General features: G+C 33.1%; 3 protein-coding genes across 6 annotated transcripts; all 3 read right to left on the reverse strand.

Annotated features, from left to right (window-relative positions):
• Nucleotides 1-2,522: 2,522 nt before the first annotated feature.
• Nucleotides 2,523-13,112, reverse strand: LOC146956805 (alpha-mannosidase I MNS4-like). Its single transcript, XM_085731553.1, has 16 exons — nt 12,723-13,112; nt 12,525-12,620; nt 12,327-12,413; nt 11,425-11,515; nt 10,253-10,308; nt 9,909-9,981; nt 9,473-9,582; nt 9,209-9,259; nt 7,837-7,925; nt 7,625-7,706; nt 7,412-7,525; nt 6,419-6,498; nt 4,592-4,727; nt 4,098-4,168; nt 3,761-4,007; nt 2,523-3,225 (listed from the first exon to the last, which is right to left on the reverse strand). The coding sequence occupies exons 1-16, from the start codon at nt 12,990-12,992 to the stop codon at nt 3,004-3,006; spliced, it is 1,875 nt and encodes a 624-aa protein (XP_085587679.1). The 5' UTR covers nt 12,993-13,112; the 3' UTR covers nt 2,523-3,003.
• Nucleotides 13,113-14,166: 1,054 nt separating this feature from the next.
• Nucleotides 14,167-19,129, reverse strand: LOC146956806 (uncharacterized). 2 transcript variants are annotated; one of them, XM_085731567.1, is made up of 7 exons: nt 18,883-19,129; nt 18,549-18,809; nt 17,163-17,301; nt 16,124-16,238; nt 15,961-16,024; nt 15,447-15,836; nt 14,167-14,543 (listed from the first exon to the last, which is right to left on the reverse strand). In XM_085731567.1, the coding sequence occupies exons 1-7, from the start codon at nt 19,021-19,023 to the stop codon at nt 14,538-14,540; spliced, it is 1,116 nt and encodes a 371-aa protein (XP_085587693.1). In that variant the 5' UTR covers nt 19,024-19,129; the 3' UTR covers nt 14,167-14,537. The 2 variants fall into 2 exon arrangements, with proteins under 2 accessions (XP_085587693.1, XP_085587689.1); XM_085731563.1 differs by having other exon boundaries at nt 15,447-15,842.
• Nucleotides 19,130-21,030: 1,901 nt separating this feature from the next.
• LOC146956807 (small ribosomal subunit protein bS16cy-like) lies at nt 21,031-23,412 on the reverse strand. 3 transcript variants are annotated; one of them, XM_085731578.1, is made up of 5 exons: nt 23,338-23,412; nt 23,063-23,202; nt 21,688-21,733; nt 21,418-21,572; nt 21,031-21,323 (listed from the first exon to the last, which is right to left on the reverse strand). In XM_085731578.1, the coding sequence occupies exons 2-5, from the start codon at nt 23,193-23,195 to the stop codon at nt 21,280-21,282; spliced, it is 378 nt and encodes a 125-aa protein (XP_085587704.1). In that variant the 5' UTR covers nt 23,196-23,202; nt 23,338-23,412; the 3' UTR covers nt 21,031-21,279. The 3 variants fall into 3 exon arrangements, with proteins under 3 accessions (XP_085587704.1, XP_085587721.1, XP_085587712.1); XM_085731595.1 differs by having other exon boundaries at nt 23,063-23,204; nt 23,334-23,412; XM_085731586.1 differs by having other exon boundaries at nt 23,306-23,412.
• Between the last annotated feature and the right edge of the window lie 1,690 nt (nt 23,413-25,102).

Below are 25,102 nucleotides of genomic sequence, written 5' to 3' on the forward strand. Positions count from 1 at the left end.
GTTTATTTTTTTTCTTCTTTCAAAATGTGTATTTCCTTTCACACTAAACACAAGGTTACATTTGCCAAAATAAAACGACAAGGCAGTTACAAATTACAAGTACAACAAGGCAGTTACAAATTACAGGTAGGTTTGGCATAAATCGCACATGATGAACAATTAATAGAGCCGAGCAATTCATTCTTAACGAAGAGAAACAAACAATGTTAAGAAAGAAGGGAGTTTTTCATGCATTTGATGAAAACAATTCATTCTTACAATTTGTTTTTGGAAACATAGTGTTACAAATTTTAATTAAAGAAATGATGAAAACAAAAATAATATGTCATTAAACTTAAATTAAAAAATTAAATTTACTTGACCAAAAAAAAATTTAAATTTTGAATATTAAATCAAACATACCCCATTATTTATCATTAACATACATTAAAGATGACTCTCGAAGTCGTGCATAAAAATCACCAAAAACACCACTAACCAACTACACACATCAATAAGCAAGTACTTCATCAACCAATTACATGCATAAGTTTTGAATACACTCTTCATAATTTTTCATGTATTAAATGTGTATTTTAGAGTCATACTTGTGATGTGATAATGAATAATATATATGTTAGTTAGAAATACAAAAATGATTGTAAATTCTAACTCTTATTATATTCATGTATTATGGATCTATTATAACTTTTTTTTTAAGGAATTTTATAACTGATTTTTTTCTTTTGGACAAATTATAATTCTTGCAATTACTACTTTGAACATAAAGATCACAAATTACCCCCCCTCTCCTATAATGAGTGACCATTTTGATCATTTCACTCATTAAGAAAAATTTATAAATGAAATAGAGTGAAAATTGTTTTAACTAAAGTACTTTTATCAAAACCGTTGATGTTTTCATCTTCACAATAAATGCAAAGGAGAAAATATTAAATTGGGAGTGATCCAAGTAATATTAATTAGATGCTCCGTATTTTATTATAAGTAATTAAAAAAAGGTTTTGTTAACGAGTGTCCTATAGGCATTGTTTAAGGATTCTATTAATGGAAATTTTATTTTGAAAATACTTGTATTATAAGTCACTTTACAATACCAATGCACTATTAATAAAAAAATTCCTATCATACCCTTACCATTTATTACTCTTTCTTCTTTCTATTCTTTTAATATATTCCTAAGTCATTTATAAGGGATAATTTTGTAAAACCACTCAATATTTGTGAAAAATATCAAAACAACTTATAATAAAATGGGAGACATCCATTTTAGAACAATTTTGTAAAGGGGCACCAACCATAATGAACCATTGACAATGATTTCTGTTGAACACATCAATGGGATGAATATGGCGCCACCATGATTAAGATCGGTTATGGCTGGCGCCGTCATGTTAAGATTGGTCATAATCGGCGCCACCGCCACCATCACCACCTCAATCGTTAAGCTTCAAGCTTCTACGTCATTTCGCATTTTGCGATTTTCATTTGGTAGATAGGGATTTGATTTGGAGAAATAATATCGAACGTTGGATTCATCAAACGATGAAGAATCTGCAGTGACAATAGTGTTTATTAATACCAATGTTTAAAGAAAAACAACCTAAAATGAATAAATTCTTATATCTTAAATAACTATTACAAACGGATAACTACGTCATTTCCACTCATTTAATAGAAATCTAGGAGAAGACGGAGCATTTAAAGTGTGCCCGTTAACATTCAATTCAATTGACGATGGTGATGAATTCAATTGGTTTTCTTGTTAACTTCACATGAATGAAATAAATTTCTGTTTATTATTCTCTTTACAACAATAATTGTCTTATATGTTAGAACCAAAGTAATTGGGAAGTGCTATATAGCACGACACCTAAACCACGAGATTCCACGACATGCATATTAAAGGGATGCAAAAAAAAAAAAAAAAGGAAGATATACTAAGTAAAAAAAAAAGGAAAACATGTTGATGTGGTGATCTAGCGGCTTCAAATAGTCGTGTGTGTGTCGTGCTTGCTGGCCATTGTGCCAAGAAGCATTTTCCCATCTCAAAAGAACTCGAATAATGAAAGAACATAAAACTTTGGATTCTAGCCTCTAAAGAACTCGAATAAGGAAAGAACATAAAACTTGGGATTCTAGCATCTAAGTAATTTTGATGATAATCATCATTTATGAACAATTTATCATTTGTTATTTGATAAAATTACTTGCGTGAGTATGTTACAAATCTTAAGTATCAATTTTTAGAAACAAATTTTTCAGATAAATAATATTAACTACAATTCATTATTTTCTATCCCCAATCAAATGAGTGAAATTAATTCAATTTCCTTTCATTTTCTCTTGGAAAAAATATTATTTCCCTAGGGATGAAATATAGTGTGTTTAGTCCGGATACCCTGAATCCTGTAATGCTTGATCTAACATGAAACCAAAATTCAGTACAAATTGTTCCTTATAGCTATTTTCACCATTCCCCTATAAGAAATCATATGTGAGCAAAAAGGACGATTAAGATATCATCAGCAATTCAAACTGTGGTCTAATTAAGATGTTGTCAATGCCTGTCACACTTACACAACCTCTGGGAAAATAGGCTACAAGGATCCAACCAGAAAAAAATGATACAGCAAAATAAATTACATTATACTTTTCTACACAAGCTCAATATTGATCTATATACGGGCAGAATAATGCCTCAGACCTTTGGTAACATGACCTAAGAAGTACATCTAACGGGTCAGCTCATCCATCATTAACCTATTTCATCTCCATGTTCACTATACCAGAAGTTGCTAAATTATCAAAATTATTATCCCTTCTCAACTATGAACATGCTAACAAAACTTTGATTTATATTTCAGGTGGAGAGCCCAGGTAGGTGTGTGAAGTATAAAGTTGAAAATATTTATCATTCTGTCAATCCTCTTGCTTACCTGAGATCTAATCATCACTAATTGGGTCAGCATCTCGGTCACTATAAGCATCAAAGCTCTCACTTCAAGAAGTAACATCTGATTCACTAGTTTGACTATCGTTATGATCATTGCCAGAATCAGGTACCGAACTGTCAGAACTCTGGGCAGGAAGAAGCATCACTGAATGGCTTTGTACAGTTGTTGATTCTTCTGGTTGGATGGTTTCATAATCACGATGTTCATCATTGGAGAGCAAGTATGATAAACCAAACTTCTGTCCATGATTTAGTCCTGGGCAGAAACCCTGCAGAATTATAACAAAAGACTCAAAACATGAAGAAAAAAAATGTTTCCCTTAATTGAAAACATAAAATAAAAAAATTCCCACAATAGGTAGGACCACAAATCCGATTTCTATAGAGCCGTCTGTTATTATTCTTGAATGTGTAAATCAATTCATCATCAATTGGCAGTTACTTGTCAACTATGTTCAATTCAACCGTGACATATGTCTGTTAGCCCACTGGTGTAGTAGATTGGGATTCATAGTTCTAATAAAAATCTTATTCCACTTAGTTTTTGATTCTGTATCTATCATTGAACCACTTTTATTTTCACAAATATGCATAATAAGATATAGAAAATGTTTAGGGGAAACCCAATTTTAATGAGATACCTAGATTTCTAAACTTCTGATAAATTTAAAGAAATAAGTGCAAGAAATTCATCCATTTCAAGTCCTACAGTGACGTAAGATGAATAATGTGAAAACAGGGAAATAGAAGTTCCAATTGTAACACGAATCAGTGAAAGTGATGGGAGGAAGGAGTACTGAATACCTTGATCAAACCAGAAACGGCACTTGGTTCTGACGTAGTGTAGTCTGAGGAATATGTAGCTTTAGTCCAACTCCCATAAAATCTACTATCATTTGATTCGTGTTTATCTTTGTCCACCTCGGACACAAAATAAGTCTGTCTCAAATCACCACTTCTACAATAAGAACCATGGTATAAACAATGTTCCCTCACAAGAGAGATTTGAGGACTAGCAGGAAGTAAATGACCTTCAGTACTGAATACGTACCTGTATCACAAAAAACAGAAAAAAGAAGCAACTTAAATTTATAGTATAAAAAGACCACCCACTAAATTGTAAATATATAGGCCTACTCACTTGTATGGCCCGTTTTCCACCAGGTTATCAGGACCCACGGCCAAATCAAAAAGGAGCCACAGATACTTCACCTAATAGTAACATGGGTTGGTTATTAGTAAAATTCCTCTTTCAGACAAATAATAGAAGACAAATTGAAAGGAAAGACAAATGTTAATGATAATAAGAGGCGTGATTTGTAAAGGAAGAAAGAAATCTCAAACAATATGAAATTTATAGAAGTGTATAAAACCATTCCTTGACTCTCAATAAAAAACTTGAGCTTTTATGAGAGCTAGACATTATACCAAAGCACCTAAAATCATAATCTTAACCACAATTTTTAATGTTACTAGAAACACCAGTTGAAGCCCTAAATAAAGATGACTGACCCTACTTGACAATGATTTTCAGTGAAACAACTTGAAAAAATTATGTTCTAAATTTTTGTTTTATGGGTTTCGAAAAGATTAGGAGGTCACATGTTCTCAAAATCACGTAGAATAAATTCTTACTGTCTCAGCTAAAAAGAAGCTCTCCATGTGATCTTCCTGTCTGTGATCTTCAACATCTGAAATGTGACAATATCCACATGGGCATCGTGTCCCATACTGTAAACTAGCAAGCATGTCCCTCCCAGCATCAAGATATCTACCAAGAATACGTATGACAGAATTAAAATTCCTATGTATAAAACAAAAGTTGCGCCACAGCTCTCAACAAATCATTTATAGAAGTGTTATCCTGAAAGGTAATATCAATTTACTATTTTGCAGGAAAAAGGAGAGAACAAAAAAAATCTAAATTGCAGACCACTTGAAAAATCGTGAAAGATAGTGCGTCCTCTAAAAGCAAATGAAGAATAGCAACAACAAAAATCCACCAAAACACAATAAAATTTTCTAATTTGCAGGAAAAATGAAAACAAAAAAAGCTTAATTGCTGACCACATGAAAATTCATGAATGGTAGTGCATCCTCTAAAAACAAAAGAAGAATAGCAACATTAAAAAAAAAAAAACACGAAAATACAATATAAACCATCTATCTATTTATAATGACTGTAACGAATTTTCCATGCCTAAAAGTTACTTTTGGTAAATTTTGCTTGCAAGGGAAAATTAATTTCCTTACCGTTAATTTTAATCTAGTCCAAGAATTGAAAATGAAATATTCTCTTAAAGCACTACAAGAAAACATGAAATAATCCCACCTTGGTATGGTTTTCCCTTTTAAAAGAGAAAGAAAGATCATGAGAACACTGGGTAATTGAAAATTCAGGTAAAGGGCTTGACTGACTTCTTAAGTCTACTCTCAAAATCCATAATGATGTTATCTTGAAATTGTAATCTGTTAGAATATATATCAGAATCGATGTTTAAAATATTAGAATTTAGTCAATTGTATTTTGATTTCTGTGTACTGCACTATTACCAAGTTCTTAACTGATTGTGATTATCCTCGATTTGTTTGCCTAGGAAATAAGAGAATGATGAGGACCCTAGACACACAACTACTCTCATCTGTTTATTGTTAGATCGCCAATTGTAGGTCAGATCCCTCCTAGTTATTCCACTGTACATTCCGAAGTGGCAGCACAATCTCAGACGAACAAGATAAGAGTTGCAAAGATTGAAAGAAAAATAATAATAATAATAAAACATGTAGAGGGAGGGCGGAAAGAGAAGTGAGAAGTATACAGATTTAGAGGGGGGTTAAAATGAAAAAATAAAGGCACTGAGAAATAAGAAAAAGAATAACATGGTGACTGTGAAACAGAAGAGAAGAGTAATTTGCATAGTAATATTCTAAGAAAAAGAGTGAGACTGAGATATAATTGTTGGAAATTCCGCCTTTATTGCGGTCCGCCCCTAGTCGCTGACCTTTGGTCTGCCTTCATTGCAGCCTCCAACACCTTCATTGTGTTGGCTTTGAGAGGGTGGATTTAGTCCCACATCGGATATATAACACACTTGAGAAGAGCTTATAAAGAGGAGCCACTCCTCACATTACAAGCTGGTTTTGTAAGGATGAGTTAGTCCCCAAATTTCAACAAATTCAATCCTCGTTCAATCCGCAACGACTTACCACAACTTCAATCCGCAACGAAAATGAAGTAGGCAACAAACATGTAAAGATCTTTAGAGAGATAACGTTTCTTTTGATCTTTAGAGAGATAACGTTTCTTTTGACTTTGTAAGTAACTTTGTAAGTACATAGCTAGCCTTATTTATGTTGTTAAAGTGGGCCTATATACAGTATATATTTGTACAACTATAAGCAGACATAAACAAGAATTTTTTTTATTCATGGTACCACAAACTAAAGCAGATATAAGCAGACCTAGGATCTCTGGTAGCTTTGTATAGCCAATATGTGCTCTCTATTAACTCAGGCCGCAGCGGGTAACTCTTTTGCCCATGCTGATATAATCAGAGAAAAATATAGATCATAAATATTAGAGATAATAAAGTAACAGCTTCCTCCTAAGAGGAATTGTAAGATGCTTCTCTATTGGCAAAAATAAAAATGCATTCGATTTGGCTTAATGAAAATGAAGGGCCATCAATTAAATGGCTGGTTCATATCTTAAAATCTTCCAGTCAATCTGTCATCACCTGCTTGAATTACTCCAACACTAACAAGACAAACAATAATATTCATCTTGCAGTTAATTTTACTATCAACACTTGTTAAGTTATATATCTCAAACTGCTCTTTCTCTGATATTATGTAAAGATGTAACTGTAACTTCAAAAAAGTAGGCTCCTTGTTTAAAAGACATTACAAAAGAAGCTAGCAATTTTCATTCCTATGAAACAATTTTTGGTACTCTTCGTAATCTTTGATTCTGTCTTGTAATGAAGTTTTTACGGTTCATCTTAATTGTTTAACCAGCTTGTTGTCTTAGCCGTATTTTACTGCACTTGACTTGAGCCAAGTGCTCTCAACAAGGATGCCTCTTTGCCTTTAAAGTTTAAACTTGTTATGGGATAGAGTCCGTTAATTGATTCTCTTTAGGGTTCGGTTCATATGACTTCAATGTACCCATTCTAAATTTTTCAACATTTCTGTTTGAAGGATATCTAATCACCCCAATGGTTGTACCTGCCTATTCTCTCGAATGAGACTCTTTTTTCAATAAAAGATTTAATTTATCGTATGAACAGAGATTTTGAGCTAGAAGTTTGTTGAAGAGGTGTTGCATGCAATTGAAGACCAATTACTTTAAAACACTTAAATAGAAAGAACTTCTTTCAAAGAAGGCTCAAGCTATATAACTAAACAAGCATTTTAAAAGCTATATTGGGTCTCAGGTATCGAAACTAGATATACCTGAACACTAAGACTAGCAAGATTAAAGCCCTCGGGGGTAAAACCATATCTTCTCCAGACACTCAAGAAGGCAGCATGGGTACGAATTGCAGGATTGATATCTCCGGCTAAAACCTTGCAAAAATACTTATAATTAGCCTTAACTATGGCACAGTTTTTTTATACAGATCAACAAAAAATACTAAATTATATCGAAATCAAGAAAATTAAAACCTGAAGGCCAGGCCAAAATGCCTGCAGACTGTTAAATAATGGCCAGACAATAGCAGCGGAGTCCATATTCACTTCTACATACCTAAAACCAGAAGTCCAAGTTTTAAACTTTAAATACATTAAAAAAAATAAACATACTTTTGAGTTTTGAAGAACTTAGACTGCAAGTCAACTATATTTACAGGGTGGCACACATCGCCAAAAGCATTTACCAAGGATCGTGATAAAGATAATGCATGGCAGCGGCATAAGCTTCTTTAAATATATACAAGTACTCCTCATCTCCAAATAATAGATAAGCCTGAAAGATCATGTACGGAAAACAAAATCAGACAACCCAATATAAATATTAACTGACAAAATTTAGCACCAAAAGGGACACTCGCAGAAGAACATAGAGAATTCAAGCAAAAACTATTTCAACTGGTTAATAATGTTCAAAAATTGGTTAATCAATAACCACTATATGACTTAATCACTTGAGTAGACATATGCTCCTAAACTGAATATTTTAACTAATAATTTCATTTTACAATTTTCCCCAAGGATCTTTAAGAACCACGTGTTTTTTCATGTAATAAAAAACATAAATCATACAATCAAATAGATAGGGCTCATAATTGACAAGCATAAATAAGTTGGCACCTACAAGACCAAGTTCAACGATTGTAACAAAATTATAGTCACGGTCATTGTAGCCAGGATCGAGTGCTGGCTCGTAGGATCTTACAATTCTACGTGCCACGGCACCTCAACCGTGCTTTGACTTCACTCCAGTTCGTTTTTGCTCTATTTTCCCCTGTTTCCTCTGTTTCTCGCTGTTTTTCCTCTGTTTTCTCTATTTTTTTGCTTGTTTCCTCTGTTTTTCCTCTATTTCCTGTTTTTCCTTGATTCCTCTGTTTTTCCTCTATATGCTATGTTTATATCTCTCAACTTTATCAATAACCTACCGATCCTACTTACAAATCGTGTTACGTTCCTCGTTTTTACGTTCCTTCACCGGCTGACTGATCCTACGTAGGATATCTCAGTCCTGACTACATTGGTCACGGTTGAAAGTCTCTAATGCATAAAATTCTAAATATATCCTCAGCACATAGGTCAAACAAGTGGAAGAACGGAAATAGGAAGAATATAATGCAGGTCAACTTTACTTGTTTAAATTTGGTAGAAAATAGACAAATGATTTTTTAAATATTTACATAAAAGATAAAATCATTAATATATAAAGAAAGCAAATTCTCACATTATCGAAAATCTATGTTTTTTCTAAATCAGATAAAACCGATGAAGCAAAAGAAGAGGTATGTACAAATCGGAAGAATATCATATCAAGTAAAATATACAGTGAAACAAAAGCAAATAAAACAAAAATGTGTGTCCACTTGAATACAGACACACAGGGAAACACATCACATAAAATATGCAAGCAAAATTCCTTCATCATCATGGATAAGTTTTGGTTTACTAAACTAATTCTAGATAGTAATAAGGAACTGTGGTTATTTTGCAGATTAATAGAAATTGACGCTTTCAGTACAAATGTCTCTATAGGCTTCATCATACTAAATTTCAGCTACTAACCTTCAATAAATACTCATAAAAAGAGTCGATACTAGTTCCTATCCCAGCATCCTGCACAAAGTCAAAGAGAGTGATGTAGTTACTATTATGAACAAACATAACCTGCAATGTACACACGTATATAAAACAGAAGTAGGAATAGAAGCACTATATAATTGCTGAAGAAAGTAAGACATAAAATTCAATATCTGTGTGTGTGTGTGTGTGTGTGTTTCTTAAAACGATTTATTGTGTAATTTTCAACAAACAAAATGCATGATGTACCTTTTGTGTCCATTCACCTGTAAAAACATTAATATGTGCACCAACCAAATTAAGCTTTGAACGCCGCGCCCAAATTGCAAGCACTGCATTCTTAGTGACTTGTTCAAAAACTGCATGTTAAAAATTCAAAAAGAAAGGACTATAATTAATAAGACAGTGTAACGTTGCCGATCCCAAGCCATTCCTACCAGATTGCAATTCTGCTTATGATCAGGATAACCAAGGTCATCAAAGATCATAAAATTGTATGATCTGATGAGTAAGATCACGATTTTCACCACCTTGTGACCAGATGAAAGCCAGAGCATTTGATGAATTATACAATCTTTAGGCACCAAAATTAGTTGTGTATATGAATGATCTAAAATCTATTAGAGTTGAACTCCTTATATAGCATATGTGTACAAATGATCAAAAGGTGAAATGGTAAACTTACTAGGATCATTTGTCAAACGGCTTAGAACACCAAATTCAAGAGTCAAGGTTCCACCACCAGCTGTTGAAGTTATCTAAGCATAAGAAGTAATAACTTTTAGCACAATATGAAACAAGAGAAAAGTTGACAATATACGAAATATATACGAAAATTGATCTTGGAAGAATTCCCCGTTTCTTAAAACCAAAATAGTGGAGCAAAGAAGTGTTTGAGACATTTTCTGTGCTAAACTGAAATCAGCTTATCATTTGTTACTTATGCATCATTTGACACTAATAGCCACTTTGGCAGCTGGACCTACATCATCTAACATAAAAAGCAGAAAGCATAGGTGAAGACATTACCTTGCTTTCATGTTTATCAACTCCATGCAACAAATTTACAGACCCAAATGGAATTCCTGAAAATACAACATAGCATATAAAAGTCAACATATGAAGCACTATATGGAGGAGGTAAAACAACATTCTCTATCAAGCTAGGCTGAAATAGTATTGATTTTGTACCAATCTCAGTAAATAACTGGAAAGGTGGTTTCTTAACACCTCTCTGCAGCTACTTTACTGAGATTGTGTATGATATGGAGAACATATGTCTTGGTTTCACGTACAACAAGTGGCTAAGCAAGGTCAACCTCTGTCCCCTTCTCTGTTTGTTTTATGGGTTGAATTTGATCATTAAGTCCAAGGCTTTCAAGAGTTGTTGATAGGGAACTCATTGAGGGTATTAAAGTTTGTTCAGATGATATTCTTGTTCCACCTTTAGTTTGCTAAATAATCTTGCTCTGGTTCACTCTTTCCAGAGAAGGATAGTGATCTTTTAGTTCTTTGAATTTATTTCTAGTCTGATCAAAAATGGGAGGGTTTTCAATAGTCTAATGTTGGTGAACAAAACAAGTAAACAATATTCTTGTTCGTAGGGAGAGCTGGAAGGGTGGTCGCAGTAAAAATAATGAAGCCAATTTTGATAGCATGCAGTTTATACAATTCTTCAGTGCATTTAGTTGAATCAGAACGCATAGATATTTAAGGGTGTCCTTTTGCTCTTAAATTTTCTATGAGATAAGGTTATGCTTTTAACTTCTATATGATGTTCTGCCCATGGCTTTTTGAAGGGGGTTTCCCTCTCCAACTTGCAGAGAGATGAGGCAGCCTTCTTGAATAATTAAGTGTACACTATCCTCCCTTTCAGTATGCATACCTTCTTTTTCCTGATTAAATTTTTCTCATTAAAAAAATCATGACAAATTTCAGCCTTTTAGACTTTAAACATTCTACATGAAGCACAAAGAGTTTTTTCATATATACACACACACACACTATCATTCTTCACTTGTATGTGTCAGTGGAAGAGAACCAGTGGCGTACAATGCCATCAAAATGCAAATTAGAAAGACAATATATTTAGTTCAAAAAGGATGAAGAAGATAAAATAATCCTTTTCGGAATTGAGACAGATAATTATGAACAAAAACATACTAAAGGATGGGCACAACTATGTATGAATCAAGTTATACCAGTAGGAGTATCAAATGCAGGTAACAACCTCCTAGCAAGATCTTCAGCTAAGTTCAGTAATTGATTATCATACGACGGAACTCTCATACCCTGCAGCAGACATTAGATGATAAGAGAATCGTTTCAGACCTTAAATGTCCATGTACAAAGATTTTCTTACACAAAAGATACCAAACCAGTACAATGAATATATAAATAAGCACCCAAAAGTGATGGAGAGGGACAAGCAGAGGCCTGAAAATAATTATACTACCACCTAAAAAACCACCTTCCTAAATAATTATACTACCACCTAAAGGGTGGAAACTAGAAAGAACTCTTCCAATCAATTAATCACTTAAAAACCACCTTCAGTACTGCATCTCAAAAGGACTCGGCACATGGATAGAAACTTCCATATAACCAAAGGGCCATTGCAATTTCAAAACTTGCAAGTCAATAAGACAGTAATATACAGAGAATCTGACAATCCAGAGTCGGATCACCAGACAAATATAATCCAAATTATAACTTTTGGTAAACAGATGATAGTAAGTTAGTAGTTATGTTAGTTTCCAGAGCTCGAATCTTGATCCTTCTCCTTAAAATTCTATCAGTTTCCCCTAGCTCACCAACTGAGCTACCTACTTGGAACAAGTATAATCCAAATTGATTTTCAAACCAGATATCCCAAAAGAACTTGAGAATAACTTAAAAGCCAATATTCATGAAAGAGTTGCTATCCACCACTGGGAAAAAAAAAAGGTGAGAAGCCATAATCTCGTATAATCCTACTAAGTCACATTCAAATTCCTATTCCAATCAACACATTCACGATGCCTCTCATCCGTCACGAAACAAAACCTAGACTAATAAATTAAAGTGTATCATTACTACTATCATAAAATAACAAAAACTGTACCGTAGCATAATCAGAAGCCATTTGATGAGCTGAAATCAATCCACCAAGTACCCTAATAGTCGTCTCAAAAACAGAAACCGTTTTATTCTGCAACTCAAACAAACATAGAATAAACCAACCATAACCAAATAAAAAAAAAACTTTTAACATTTTACTTAATTCAATAATAATTAAAATGAATTAGTTGATTCTACTCACTATCATATCAAAGCGAAGATTTTTACCAATCCATTCAACAGAAGCTGCAAATCGTTCACGATCACCAAGTAACGCCAAAGTATCCAACGAATCAATCTACATTTCATTTCAATTTCAGTAAACACCGGTAATAGTTTAAGAAAATAACATAGTTAAATTTAATTAGACACCGACACATATCAGACACGGGATACACACCAAGGTTAAGGCGTAACCGCCAAGAGTATCTTCTCCTTTGCAAGAAAGAGGTTTCAATTCATCGAGAGGAAAAGCGTTATCCATGTAACCATTGAAAGCGTGATAGAACATTTCACCAACTTCGTTTCTAAGTTGTTTAGCTTCTTCTTTTGTGACGCTATCGGCGAAAGATAATGTAAGAAAACAACAAGATGAAATGCACGCTAATGTTAAGATTAAGATTGATGAAGGGATCTGAATCCGCCGAATCATTCTATCACCACCTTCCATTGAATTTGAAACTAAGAAATTTGATTTCACTCTCTAACTAGCTTTTCATTCTTCTTTTTTCAAACTCTAGTTATTACAATTACAATGAATCGAGTTTAGACACGAATTCAATCCAATCACAATTCATTGTTTTGATATGTCAGCTCAATTTTATAAATCAATTTCATTTATTTATTTATGATGATTAAACCTAATTTTCTTGTAATATTTTTTATTAAGTTTTTTAACACATTTTCTCATCAAATGTTTATTAATATTGGATTGCAGAAAATACAGGATCGTCAAAAATCTGATGTGACAAATAACAGGTAGCGTAGCGTAGCGGGCAAACAGGAGAGGCCGTCAAAAAACATAGCGGACAAACAAGGGAGGCCGTCAAAAATTCGATGTGACAAATAACGGATAACGTAGCGGGTAAATAACAGAGGTTCAATTTTGTTGGTTCAATTTTGTAAATGAATCTCATTTAAATTTTTATTTCATTTATACAAATATTTAACAAAATTTATTTAATACTTAAGTTTTGTTTTCTTATAAACTAATTTTATAAGTAACTCTTTGCACCATTTCTTATCAAATTTAATCTCAAATAGAAAAGATCATTTATGTTTAGTCTCTTATTTGGTGTTTTACCAAATTCACTAAATGAGGTACTAATCATAGATTATCAAACCAACTCATTTATTTAACGAACTTAATTTTCAGTTCAAGTTAAACTCATTTGTTTCATAATTCAAGTTCAACAAATCAAGTTCTTGACTATTGTCAAATTGGTTCGGTAGTTCTATCAATGAGTTAATGTGAGATAGGAGTATATGGATAATACTTTGGTGACATAATGTCACAGTGACATTAAATCTGGGCCACACAAAGGATTGTGTTGTGTGGCCCAGATGTGTTGTATGGGTGACATTAAATCTGGGCCACACAAAGGTGTGTGTTGTGTGGCTCAGATTTAATGTCACGGTGACATTATGTCACCAAAGTGCCACCCGGAGTATATTCACTTATACTAGCCTTATCAGGTCGAAGAAGACTTGGACTATCATGACAATTTATTTTCCTTCAAATGAATCAATCTTACATCTAAAAGTTGTAAATCATGCAGCTAACTGATCATGAATTTAGTTCACGGTTAAACCAGTTCAATGATTTGTCTCCCATATGCAGCTCGTTCAAAACCTTCTTCAATAGGCAAGTTCTTTTGTAAAGGAAATTACACACCATATCTGGTAATACAATAATAATTCAAATTTCGTAAGAGTAGAATATTGTTGTTGTCCATAAACAAATTGGAATTTAATTTAAAGTAACCCAAGGTCAGATATGAAGACCCCATAGTCAAAAGCTATTAATCTACAGTAACAAATCCTCAATCTATCCTAACAAGTCAGTACATATATGATCATAACAATGACCAGTAAAAGAAGCTCCCTGCAGGTCCACCACAGAACATGTCCCGTCCAGTTAAAACGTAATTGTAAGAATCTTGAATGAATGTGAAGAAGCTGATCTAAATGGCCATAGCAATGCTCAGTTTATCCATCATTCCTGCAGGTGGAGAATAAATGTGCATTACAATTAGGGACATCAGGAGTAGAGAAGAAAGTAAATACTTGATGTATTGCATTTGATGAACAAATAAACTGATCCTAAGTAGTCTACTGAAGACAAAAGTAACTCTACAACAGATGGAACATGTATAACATGTAAGTATTGATGCGCAGCCCACGCTGTTTGATACATAATACATATTGTATCATCCTGTTTTATTTAATATTTAAGTATTCCACAGTAAAGCTTGAGCTAACTTCTCAACTGATAGTTACTGTGTTCAATTTGGCTTCAAACTCACTCAACCAAACGTAGTTGCCACAACAACAATAAATTGGAAATAAGGTGTCAAGTGTGTTTTGGTATGTGTTGAAATTAAAACGAACAAATTCATCCTGTCATCATATTCTCATGATTCTTATACTTCATATCCCCTTTCTTTCAAGGAAGACAGTAAGAAAATATTTTCTTGATAAATTTCCACATTCAAATAGTTATTATAGGCATTTACACATGGTAAAACTATCAATCGTGAGACATATTAAAGAATAATAACTAAATCCACCACTTTAAATGCAAAATTGAAAAGTAACTAAACTAAAAGATATGAGAAAGGTAAGGGACCTGAACACAAAAGACATAAGTGAATTTATTTTATAAATAGGAATGCATTTCAAGACGGTTCTTTAAAGCCAGTGATAAGAGTAAATCCTTATCATACAATCATAAGTGAATTATCAAAATTAAAAGCTTTTAATGGTCACATACTCACATGACCACTTAAAAAAGTCTCAACTTTGACTTTCAAAATTATATAAAGAAGTTTCCAGTTAGAATGAATGGTAATTAAAAATATGAAATGTAATGCAACATATATTAGAATAAGCAAAAGTTATGCACCTGCTTCTTTTTCTTCTTAGGTCTTCTCTTTCTCCGAGGCTTGTGAGCATCAGAGTTGGAGCTTAGACTACTGCCATGACCTGTCCGAGGCTTGTGAGCATCAGAGTTGGAGCTTAGACTACTACCATGACTGGTCCCTGATCTTGAGGGTTCCCTTACTCTAAAGTCTGAGCTGGTCCCTGCTCTTGAAGGTTCCCTTACTCTGAAGTCTGAGCTGGTCCCTGATCTTGAGGGTTCCCTTACTCTGAAGTCTGAGCTGCTTTTGCTGTTTGATGCGTAGCGGGATGTAGAAATATCAGATCTCTGTTTAGATGAATTTTGGCCTGCAGACCCAAACCTTGACAACTTGTTTGAAGGGCGAGGAGGAGGCATCAAAGCTCTGGCAGAAATCTGCCTCTACAAAAATGGGCTAAGATATTTAAATACTGCAAAATAATGTGTGACTATCTATTCGGTATTAGAGTAAATTGAAAATTAAAACAACAAATTGCTAGTTGTTACTCTTACGGCGAACCTGATTTTTTTCATCGCTGGACATGCCAGACACAGCTTTTCCAGAAGCACTAGAAGCCTGCTCTCTGCAACCAATACAAAAAATTTATCCACTACTTTTCATCGATATAATTCCAAAAAACTTATTGAGATAACTACCCAAGTACTAAAACATCTTTGCTCACCTGGTACTTTTGTCTGTCAATTCATCATCTGCGTCAGCTTCATCACTAGAACTTCCAGGAAGAAAAAAATCATCATCACTGAGATCCAGAAGACCGTCATCCTCACTGCCAGTCTCTGTAACAGTAGCACAAAAATTTGTTGACATTTTATCAAACAGGAAGGAGGCATAAATACAAAGGCACATTTATAAATACGAAGCATAGCTAAAAAACCCAGTCACCAATTTCAAACAGAGCTCAGCTCACACCAACTAAAACCAAGCACTTGAAATAAGGGTAAGTAGCAATAGAAACATTATATGCAGGGGCGGATGGAAAAATTATCCAGGAGTGCACAACCAAACCAAGATAAAAGAAAGTGATAAACACAGAATATTAAGGAAGGTGTCATTTGATCAATTGATTGAAAGTGCAGGGAATACACATCAACCAAAAATTGTAAAGTCACATAGACAATTGACTCAAAACTTTCAAATTAAAGTGCCACAAAATAATTTTACAAAGAAATGTAAAGAAAGATGAAAAATTAGGGGTTGCATTGGCCCACATAGGCCACCCCTTGGCTCCACCCCTGGTTCTATGGCCCTGTTTACATAAACAACTTAATTAAGCACTTATATCATTAGTGTAAATGCTATAAGCGCCTATAGCATTTACACTAATGATATAAGTGCTTAAGTATACACTCTTTCTATAGCAAAAGATAAAATAAAGCTGTTTTCGTAGGAACTATCCTGGAGAGCTTATGAAAATAAACTGAAAATAGTTTATGGACATACCATAAGAGGTTTCCTTAAGCTCCCTAAAGTAGTCTCCCTCACAAGTGCTTATGTTAGTAGATAAGCTCAAATAAGTGAATCCAAACAAACCCTAATTCTAAAATCAATACAAAGCAATGATATAGATAATGAAAGCAAAGATAATATCCAAAGTGTAACTCAAGTGGTTGATCTAGGGTTCAAACTCTGACTACCAACATAATACATCAACAACAAATATTTGCTTATAAACAAAATTAAAAGCATTTATAGTAAACCACCTTCTAAATCCTTGCCAGTTGCAGCAGCCACAGATAACCTCTCTTCAATCTGTTTGCGCAGCCCATTTCGCTTGTCAACTATCTCCGCATCATCAGTTCCACTAAATAAAGGAACATATTTCTCATTCTTGGGAAAGTACTGCGCATTGAAATTGAATCATACTCAATTTTATTAGTCACTATTTATTGTCAGCAGCAAGTATAAGACCCCTGTTTAGATAAACAGCTTAATTAAGCGCAAACCCTCATCATATAAGTTATAAGTTGTTTTCATAAATTATCCTAGACAGCTTGCGAAAATTAGTTGAAAACAGCTTATGGGCATGTCATTAGCAATTCTATAAGCTCAACCAAACTGTCTCACAAGTGCTGATGTCATTAAATAAGCTCAAATAAGTCAATCCAAACAGACCTAGATATAATTTGTCAAAAACACTAAAAGATGTAACATACATAACATAAACTATTCTTATAACAAAAGATAAATAGATGTAACATAACATAAACCATTTTTATAACAAAAAATTAATAAAAGAAAATCATTTCCATAAAAGCTATAAGCTATCCTTAAAAACTTAAAAGACAAAAGCTGAAAACAATTTATAGACATGTCCGGTCTCCACTAGCTCTCCCAAACAATTTCCCAAGCGCTTTTGTCGGTAGATAAGCTCAAATAAGTCAATCCCGACAGACCCTAAACATATTTTTTGTCACCCAAAACACTGAAAGACATATTTTTCATTCTTGGGAAAGTACTGCACATTGTAATTGAATAATACACAAGTCTATTACTTCCTATTTATTTACAGCAGCAAGTATAAATAAATATAAGGCTTTGTTTTGGATAAACATCTTAATTAAGCAGTTATCATATATAATTACTCATGTATAATCTATTTTCTATAACAAAAGATAAAATAAAAGCAAACCATTTTCATATAGGCTATAAGATGTTTTCTTAAGCTATCCTTAAGAGCTTATAGAAATAAACTGAAAAACACAGCTTATGGACATGCCATAAAATGTTTCCATAAACTCTCCCAAACTGTCACACAAGTACTTATGTTAGTGGATAAGCTCCACTAAATAAGTCCAAACAGGCAGTATAAACCCCTATTCAGATATACAGCTTAATTAAGCGCAAAGCTTATTATATAAGTGCTTATGTAGTTTTCGCATTTCATATAAGTTATAAGTTGTTTTATTAACATATCCTAGAGAGCTTATGAAAATAAGTTGAAAACAGCTTAAGGTCATGTCATTAGCCGGTCCATAAGCTCAATCAAACTGTCTCATAAGTGTTTATGCCAATAAATAAGCTCGAATAAGCCAATCCAAACAAGCATAGGTATAATTTTTGTGACATGAAAACAGTGAAAGACATACCATAACATATTGAAGATCTTGTTTAAGCGAAGCAAGCTGATCAGGAGAAGCAGATTGAGCCGAAGAAGACGACGAAGAAGCTCGCTGAAGCTTCTCTAAGCGTCTAATTCTCCGTTCAATTTTTCTCCTCTCAAAGAACTTAATCTTCTTATCACGTAAGAATATCTTACGTTCCACAGCGAGGCGAGTGTGAATATCCTGCTGTTTCTTCAGTGCTTCCAGTTTCTGCACCTGTGCTTCTCTAACCTCCGCTGGTAAATTCTGCAATTCAAAATTCAGAGAATAAATAACCGAATTAGGGTTAGTGTAAGGGTTGGGATTAAGGGGGTTTTACCTTTCGGAGCATGCGTTCGGCGGATCGGATTTGGTTTTTGAGAGAAACGGGTGGTTTGAATTTCTTGGCGGTGGTTTTTCTACGGTTTGCGGCGGGGTTGACCCTCTCGCGGCGCTTGTTGACACCGCCGCCGTGAGCCATGGCGCTGTTTTCGGTAGTATTTTGCTTCCTTGATTAGGTTTTCTGATTGTCTATTGCTTTCTTCATCTCGAGGAACCCGACGGAGGGATATTCTATTTCTCACCGTAATGTTTTTATTTTACAGAAATGTTTCTTTTTTCTTTGAAATATTTTTTTTGGTGGGTGTAAAAATAAAAACAATGAGTAAGTCCTAAAATCTAGTTTAAAGGACGATACCAAAATTATTAGGTTAGACGCATTCATTTAAGTTTGAATCCGAGACCTTGTAAAATGAGAGTTTCAGTGGTGTTTATTACTTTGTCTATCGACAAAAAAAATGAGTAAATTTTAAGGGGAAAAAGAGTAGTATAAATTTGAGCTTCATTTCTTCACCAAAAAAATTTTGAGCTTCATTTAGTCAAAAATAATTACATGAACATCATTTTGTTTGGATGGAATAATAAAAAAAATTATTGTTAACATTTTTAGGCTTTTTTTTTTATAAAATTTAAATTTTATGGGTCAAATTTGAAAATTAAAAATAAGGATCAATTTTCACATTTAAAAAACTTTGAGGGCGATTTTGCAATTTTTTTAAATTTATAGTGTCAATTTGAAAATTTTGTCAAATATGGTGACCAACTTGCAAAATTTGAAAAAATTATACTAAGGAAGAAATTTGAAATTCATATCTAGCTGTTTTTTGAAATTATTTAAATTTAACTTACACAAAATACTTCATAAATTTCATTTTAAAATTCTTCAAATTAATCATCCAAACAATCAAATTGACATAGAAGGATCTAAATTCCCTCCAAAAATTACATTATCTCGAAACATTATATCATCCAAACATGCTTTAAGAGTGACTTAATGTGGCTTTTTTGGGCCATAATATACATGGGTAAACTTAATATTAATATTTTTTTTTACGAGAAGATAGGCTTAAACTTGTACATGCCTATTTTTATGTTGGATGTTATTCACAATCTGAATCCATTTTGTTTTCTTCTCAAACCTTTGTATTCATTATCATACTAAATCTTTATATTCAGCTTTAAATGATGATTAGGAAACAATGCTTCATTTATTAAATAACCAAGTTAAATGGGAATCACCAAGAAATGCACAAAAACTGTTATGGATCGCCTTGCCAAATCTGATTCATTATTGAAACTTTGAGCTAAATAGGTGATGCAGCAGAAAAGAAGAAGCCTTGACTGTGGAACTTTTTTATGCATACAGAATTCAAAGAGGGGCTTGGTGATGGAGGATTATAGGAGAGGACATTCATTGGCAAGGATATTGAATTCCGTAGCATATACTAGGCCTGGTCAAGTAAGGTAGTAGATTCACAAGTCTTGGATAGTAAAAAAAAAAAAACAGTAATAATCAGATAACTTTTGATGATCCTTGGTCATAAGCTATAGAGCATGGTTTAGCAGCAAGAAAGTCAGTATCAAAAAGTATATATCTGAACAATACTTGTGCAAATGGATTCCCTTGTGAGAGAGACTTCCAGTCCTAGAAAATCATTGAGGGGTCATATTTCTTTGATTATGAAGCTGTCATCAAGGTATTGCTTTACTGAATTAATCTCAGAAAGGTTTTTTCCAGATAAGGTTACTTTATTGACATAGCCAATAAGCATTATTACAAATAAACATGTTATATTATTAAAAAAATATTTTCGAATAACGTTCTCATTATAAATTATTATTGTTGAAAATACTATTTTTCAAAATACTTTTATACAACCTAAAACAAACATGTTGTCAAAAAAATAAACCGAATCAAAAACCACTAAAGAGAAGTCTAGGAATTTTTTTTTTTTTTTGTAGTGGCCGGGGTTTGAACCCCACACCTTTCATATTTTATGCACTGTCCCAACCAACTGAGCTAAGCTCACGAGGAAGGACGAAGTCTAGGAGTTTTACCTATCATCTATAATTTCAGAAGTATTTACAATTTTTTTTAAAACATTTTATAAGATAATTATTCACATAATATCTTTTATAACAAAATAAATAAGTAAACAACAGGATGATATTCAAAATGAATCCTCATGATCAAGCAGTTAACAAACATAAAAGTTGACTTAAAGAGTAGACAGCAATGTCAAGCATGCATACATGACAGGGTAGAGGAATAAATCAAATATTGTACGTGCATCTTCAAACTAACTTTCAGAATACAAAAACAGTTGACGATTTGCAATGGAGGACAAGCTTGCAACACAACCCACCTTCTCCAAACATATGGCTGTTATTCCCTCAGTTAAACTTGTAAGCCGATAGAAAGTACAGCTTCTGCAGATACGCCTAAAATAAAATGTAAATGAAATGAGAAAAAGAAAGAACCCAGAAACAATGCTAAACGAGATTCACATTCAAAAGTGAAGGAGTGTCAGTTTACCATCAACTTCTTTGTCATTGGATGGCTGCTCTTCGTTCGGGGTATCAACAGGGTAGCTACCAGACAGTCCACCTTTCCGTTTCATTTGTAAACCTGCCTTGAATAAAAGACTCTCCACAGGTTCTGAAGGTTGAGCACCAACAGAAAGCCAATACCTAAAGAACATGAGGGGAGGTTAAGATGGACCAATGATCCCCACAATTATCACTAATTTCCCCAAAATTGTGTACAAATAACTAGATAAATTAGAATTAAATAAAAGTTACTTACTTCACTCTTTCAAGTTTGATGTTCACTCTTTTCTCATCATCTTTAGCTGTACAAAAGTAAATCAAGTTAAAAAAGGATTAGGTGCGTATCAACTTGAATCACCCTCCTTCTCATCCCAAACTGGTATACATTGCAATTCACAGTAACAAATAGGGATGACATTTGCAACTTGCATTTTTAATCCTTTTACTATGGAATTATGGCCAACAGTTTGGGTTATTGATTAATTTTTTAAACAATCAAATCCCTCCGTGTTTATAAATGATAAAACCAGGCCCCTCTATCAGGTCACTTTCTAGCAAAAAATAGTGATGCAGATAACAATTTATGCGCCATGATACTTTACAAAGTAGAACATCTGAATGAAACCTCAAGTGACTTCAATCCGTTTAAATACATCAGTTCGTTATAATTAAATATGTCACTCGCTTAATATATATATAAAAGTCACTACTAAGTCCATTAAGATGCAAACAGATAAGTCCCATACTGAGAACAGAAATCAGGTTAATGAACCTATCGTAAACACAGAAAATTCCATACCATGTATGTAATTGTAAATCATTAGTCACATCACCGTAATTTTAAAAAAATTAAATGGCAGATTGACATAGGTTATAGGTACGTGTTTCAACTTGAAATGAAAACACCGGAAAAACTTACACGGAACAAAAATTTCAGAAAATTATTATGGCAAGTAAGGAACCAAAGTGAAATTAAGCATACAATAATGTTCTAAAGGAACGCCACTAACAAGAGATAACGATCGATGATCCAAACCTGTGTTTCATTATGGTCATTTGAGCGAAAAATTCAAGATAGTTTCTATATGCAATATTTTATTTTTGGTGTTGACCCTTCTATATGCAATATTCATAACTGTGTTTTTTGTTCCTAGCTCTAAGGGATAGCTAAAGTGATTCTTACTATTTCATTACATCCCAAAATCTAGAAACTCACAACACTAATTCTATATCCTTTCAAACAAGTCCTACATATGCAAATATCAATTAACCCACTACTCATTAGCAAAAATGCCATAAGAAAACGTGTTTATCCCGAGTTATGTTATTTGAACATCAAAATACAGACACCATATCCGTTTATCTTTATCTCTCTCTTGTTTTATCTTCTGCAACATCAAAACAATGTACACTATATTTGACATCAAAATTTTAATGTCAAAATATCACTTCTCTATCCCAAAACAATTTTGTGCTTTAAGTACTAATCCACCATAAAGTATACCCAAATGAAAGAAAAATTCTTTGGCTTTCACCAAATAATAAAAATGCAATTTTTAATAACAGAAAAGTAAAATTTGAGCATAAAAACATATAGAATTAGAGATAAGGTTAAAGAATTGATGTTGAACCTGCAATAGGATTGTAGTAACCAACAACTTCGATGTTCTTGCCGTCTCTTGCACATTTGCTATCAGTTACAACAACCCGGTAAAATGGGTTGTGTGTGCATCCAAGTCTCGCTAATCGAATACTCACCACCATTTTTCACCTGCAAGTAACAGTAATAATATCATAATTCAACAACATGGAACACAACAACGACACAATAAACTGTGTTTCAGTGTTTTGGAGTGAGTAGCGAAGAGTTGAACCTTGAAATTGAAGGAAAAGAGAAGAAACGAACCTGAACCTGCTCTCTCTATCTATCTATCCCTTTATGCGAATGCAGTTGCCGTTCCCTCCCAATCCTCTTATCTTTATATCTTTTCTCTGTCTTATCTATTTTTAAATGGGATAATAAAAGAGTTCGGTGAATTTTTTAAAATGAATTTTTAAGTGGGATAAGGATAATGATGCTTTTGGAAGGACTTCTTCACTTTTATAGTTTGATTAAAATTGTAGAACAATAATATGAAGTTATTAGTGGAACCTATTTAGTAATTTTTTAAGGTGTTGGGTTGAAATAATTTGATGCTCATTAGATAATGACATTGAAAAATTATAACATGAATGATGTGCAACCCACTTGGACACCCAGATAAAAGTGTTTTATTGTAGATGCTATTATTTGACAAAGTTAAACCAATATGATTTCTCTTTTTATTTTTTTTTCCTCCAAATTAGTCTTTTGTTTCATAAAAAAAAAAAAAAGAACTAAAATCAACTAACAATAAATTGGTTCAAGTGGAAAGTGACTTGAGCTCTTTACATAAGTGGTTAGATGTTCGATCTCTAACTCTTGCGTATAAAAAAAATCCATCTTATGTGATCTACAAATTCGCCAACAAAAAATAATCATCGATATCAACCGTGAAAAATTTATAGCAATTCATGGTAAAAAAAAAAAGACTAAACAAAATCATAAAATAACAAATGAGACCAACGATATAATTTATGTTGCATAAATTATACTGTGTTGAAATATTTTACTTTGTGGAATTGCTTGTGTTTTGGGTATTATAATTTATGCTTATTATTATCTGGATTGTTTTATCAATTAACTACTCTTTCAATGTTTTCCGAATTTAAGTTTAAATTTTATAAAAATTTTGGTATAATATATTATAGTTTAGGTGAGTTGTGTTTCGGAGATCCATTGAAATCAGAGTTTAGCTCAAATTTCAAAGAATGATTACAAAGGAAAGGAGCTTACATATCATTCATTAAAGAGATCGTCATATTGACAACATCAATTAAATTTACAACTCTACTTGTGAATCATTTTTTTTATAGATTGAACGAACCTTCTTTGGCTCAAAATATTGAGTGTTCAATTTACAATTTCACGTGTCAATTTTATATAAATAGCATTCCAAAGGCCTCTAAATGAACCTTCTTGGATATGTAGTGTTTTATATGCTTCTATATATTAGGATATGATCTTTTATTTATTCTAGGATCAAAAGGCCTCTAAATGAGAGAGTGTGTGTGTCTGTGTAACTTTAAATACAAGTAATAATATCCACCGGTTCTACTTCTTGGCCTCCGGAGAAGAACATCCCTGTTTCCATTCAGAAGAGGTATTATTTCCTTTGCATCACTTTGCTGCATTTTAGTCCTTTCTCTCTTTGCTGTATTTTTATCCTTTTTGCTGCACCTTTCTGCATTTTACTTTCTCTTTTCTGTGTTTTATCCTTTTTGCAACCCCTATATATATATTCCTTTTTGCATCATCCTCTAATCTCAAGTGGTGAGGCTAACTATCTTCTCGAATTACTTGGCGAACAAGAACAAGATGGGAAAGCCGCAAAGATCTTGTGTTGAATCAGAAAAACTCAGTTGTTTTATGTATGTATAATAATCTGATACTCTCCGTATCCGTAACTTGTATCATTTTGCTTTAATAATAATCTAAGGTCTCAAACAAAGCTATGTGACCACGATCTAGACGGCAACATCAGAGGATTGTCAAACTGAGACAAATATTGATTATCTTAATAGGCACAATG

The sequence above is a fragment of the Medicago sativa genome, chromosome 1, assembly GCF_051527215.1.
Source record: "Medicago sativa cultivar Bolivia chromosome 1, Bolivia_mono, whole genome shotgun sequence".
Lineage (NCBI taxonomy): Eukaryota > Viridiplantae > Streptophyta > Magnoliopsida > Fabales > Fabaceae > Medicago > Medicago sativa.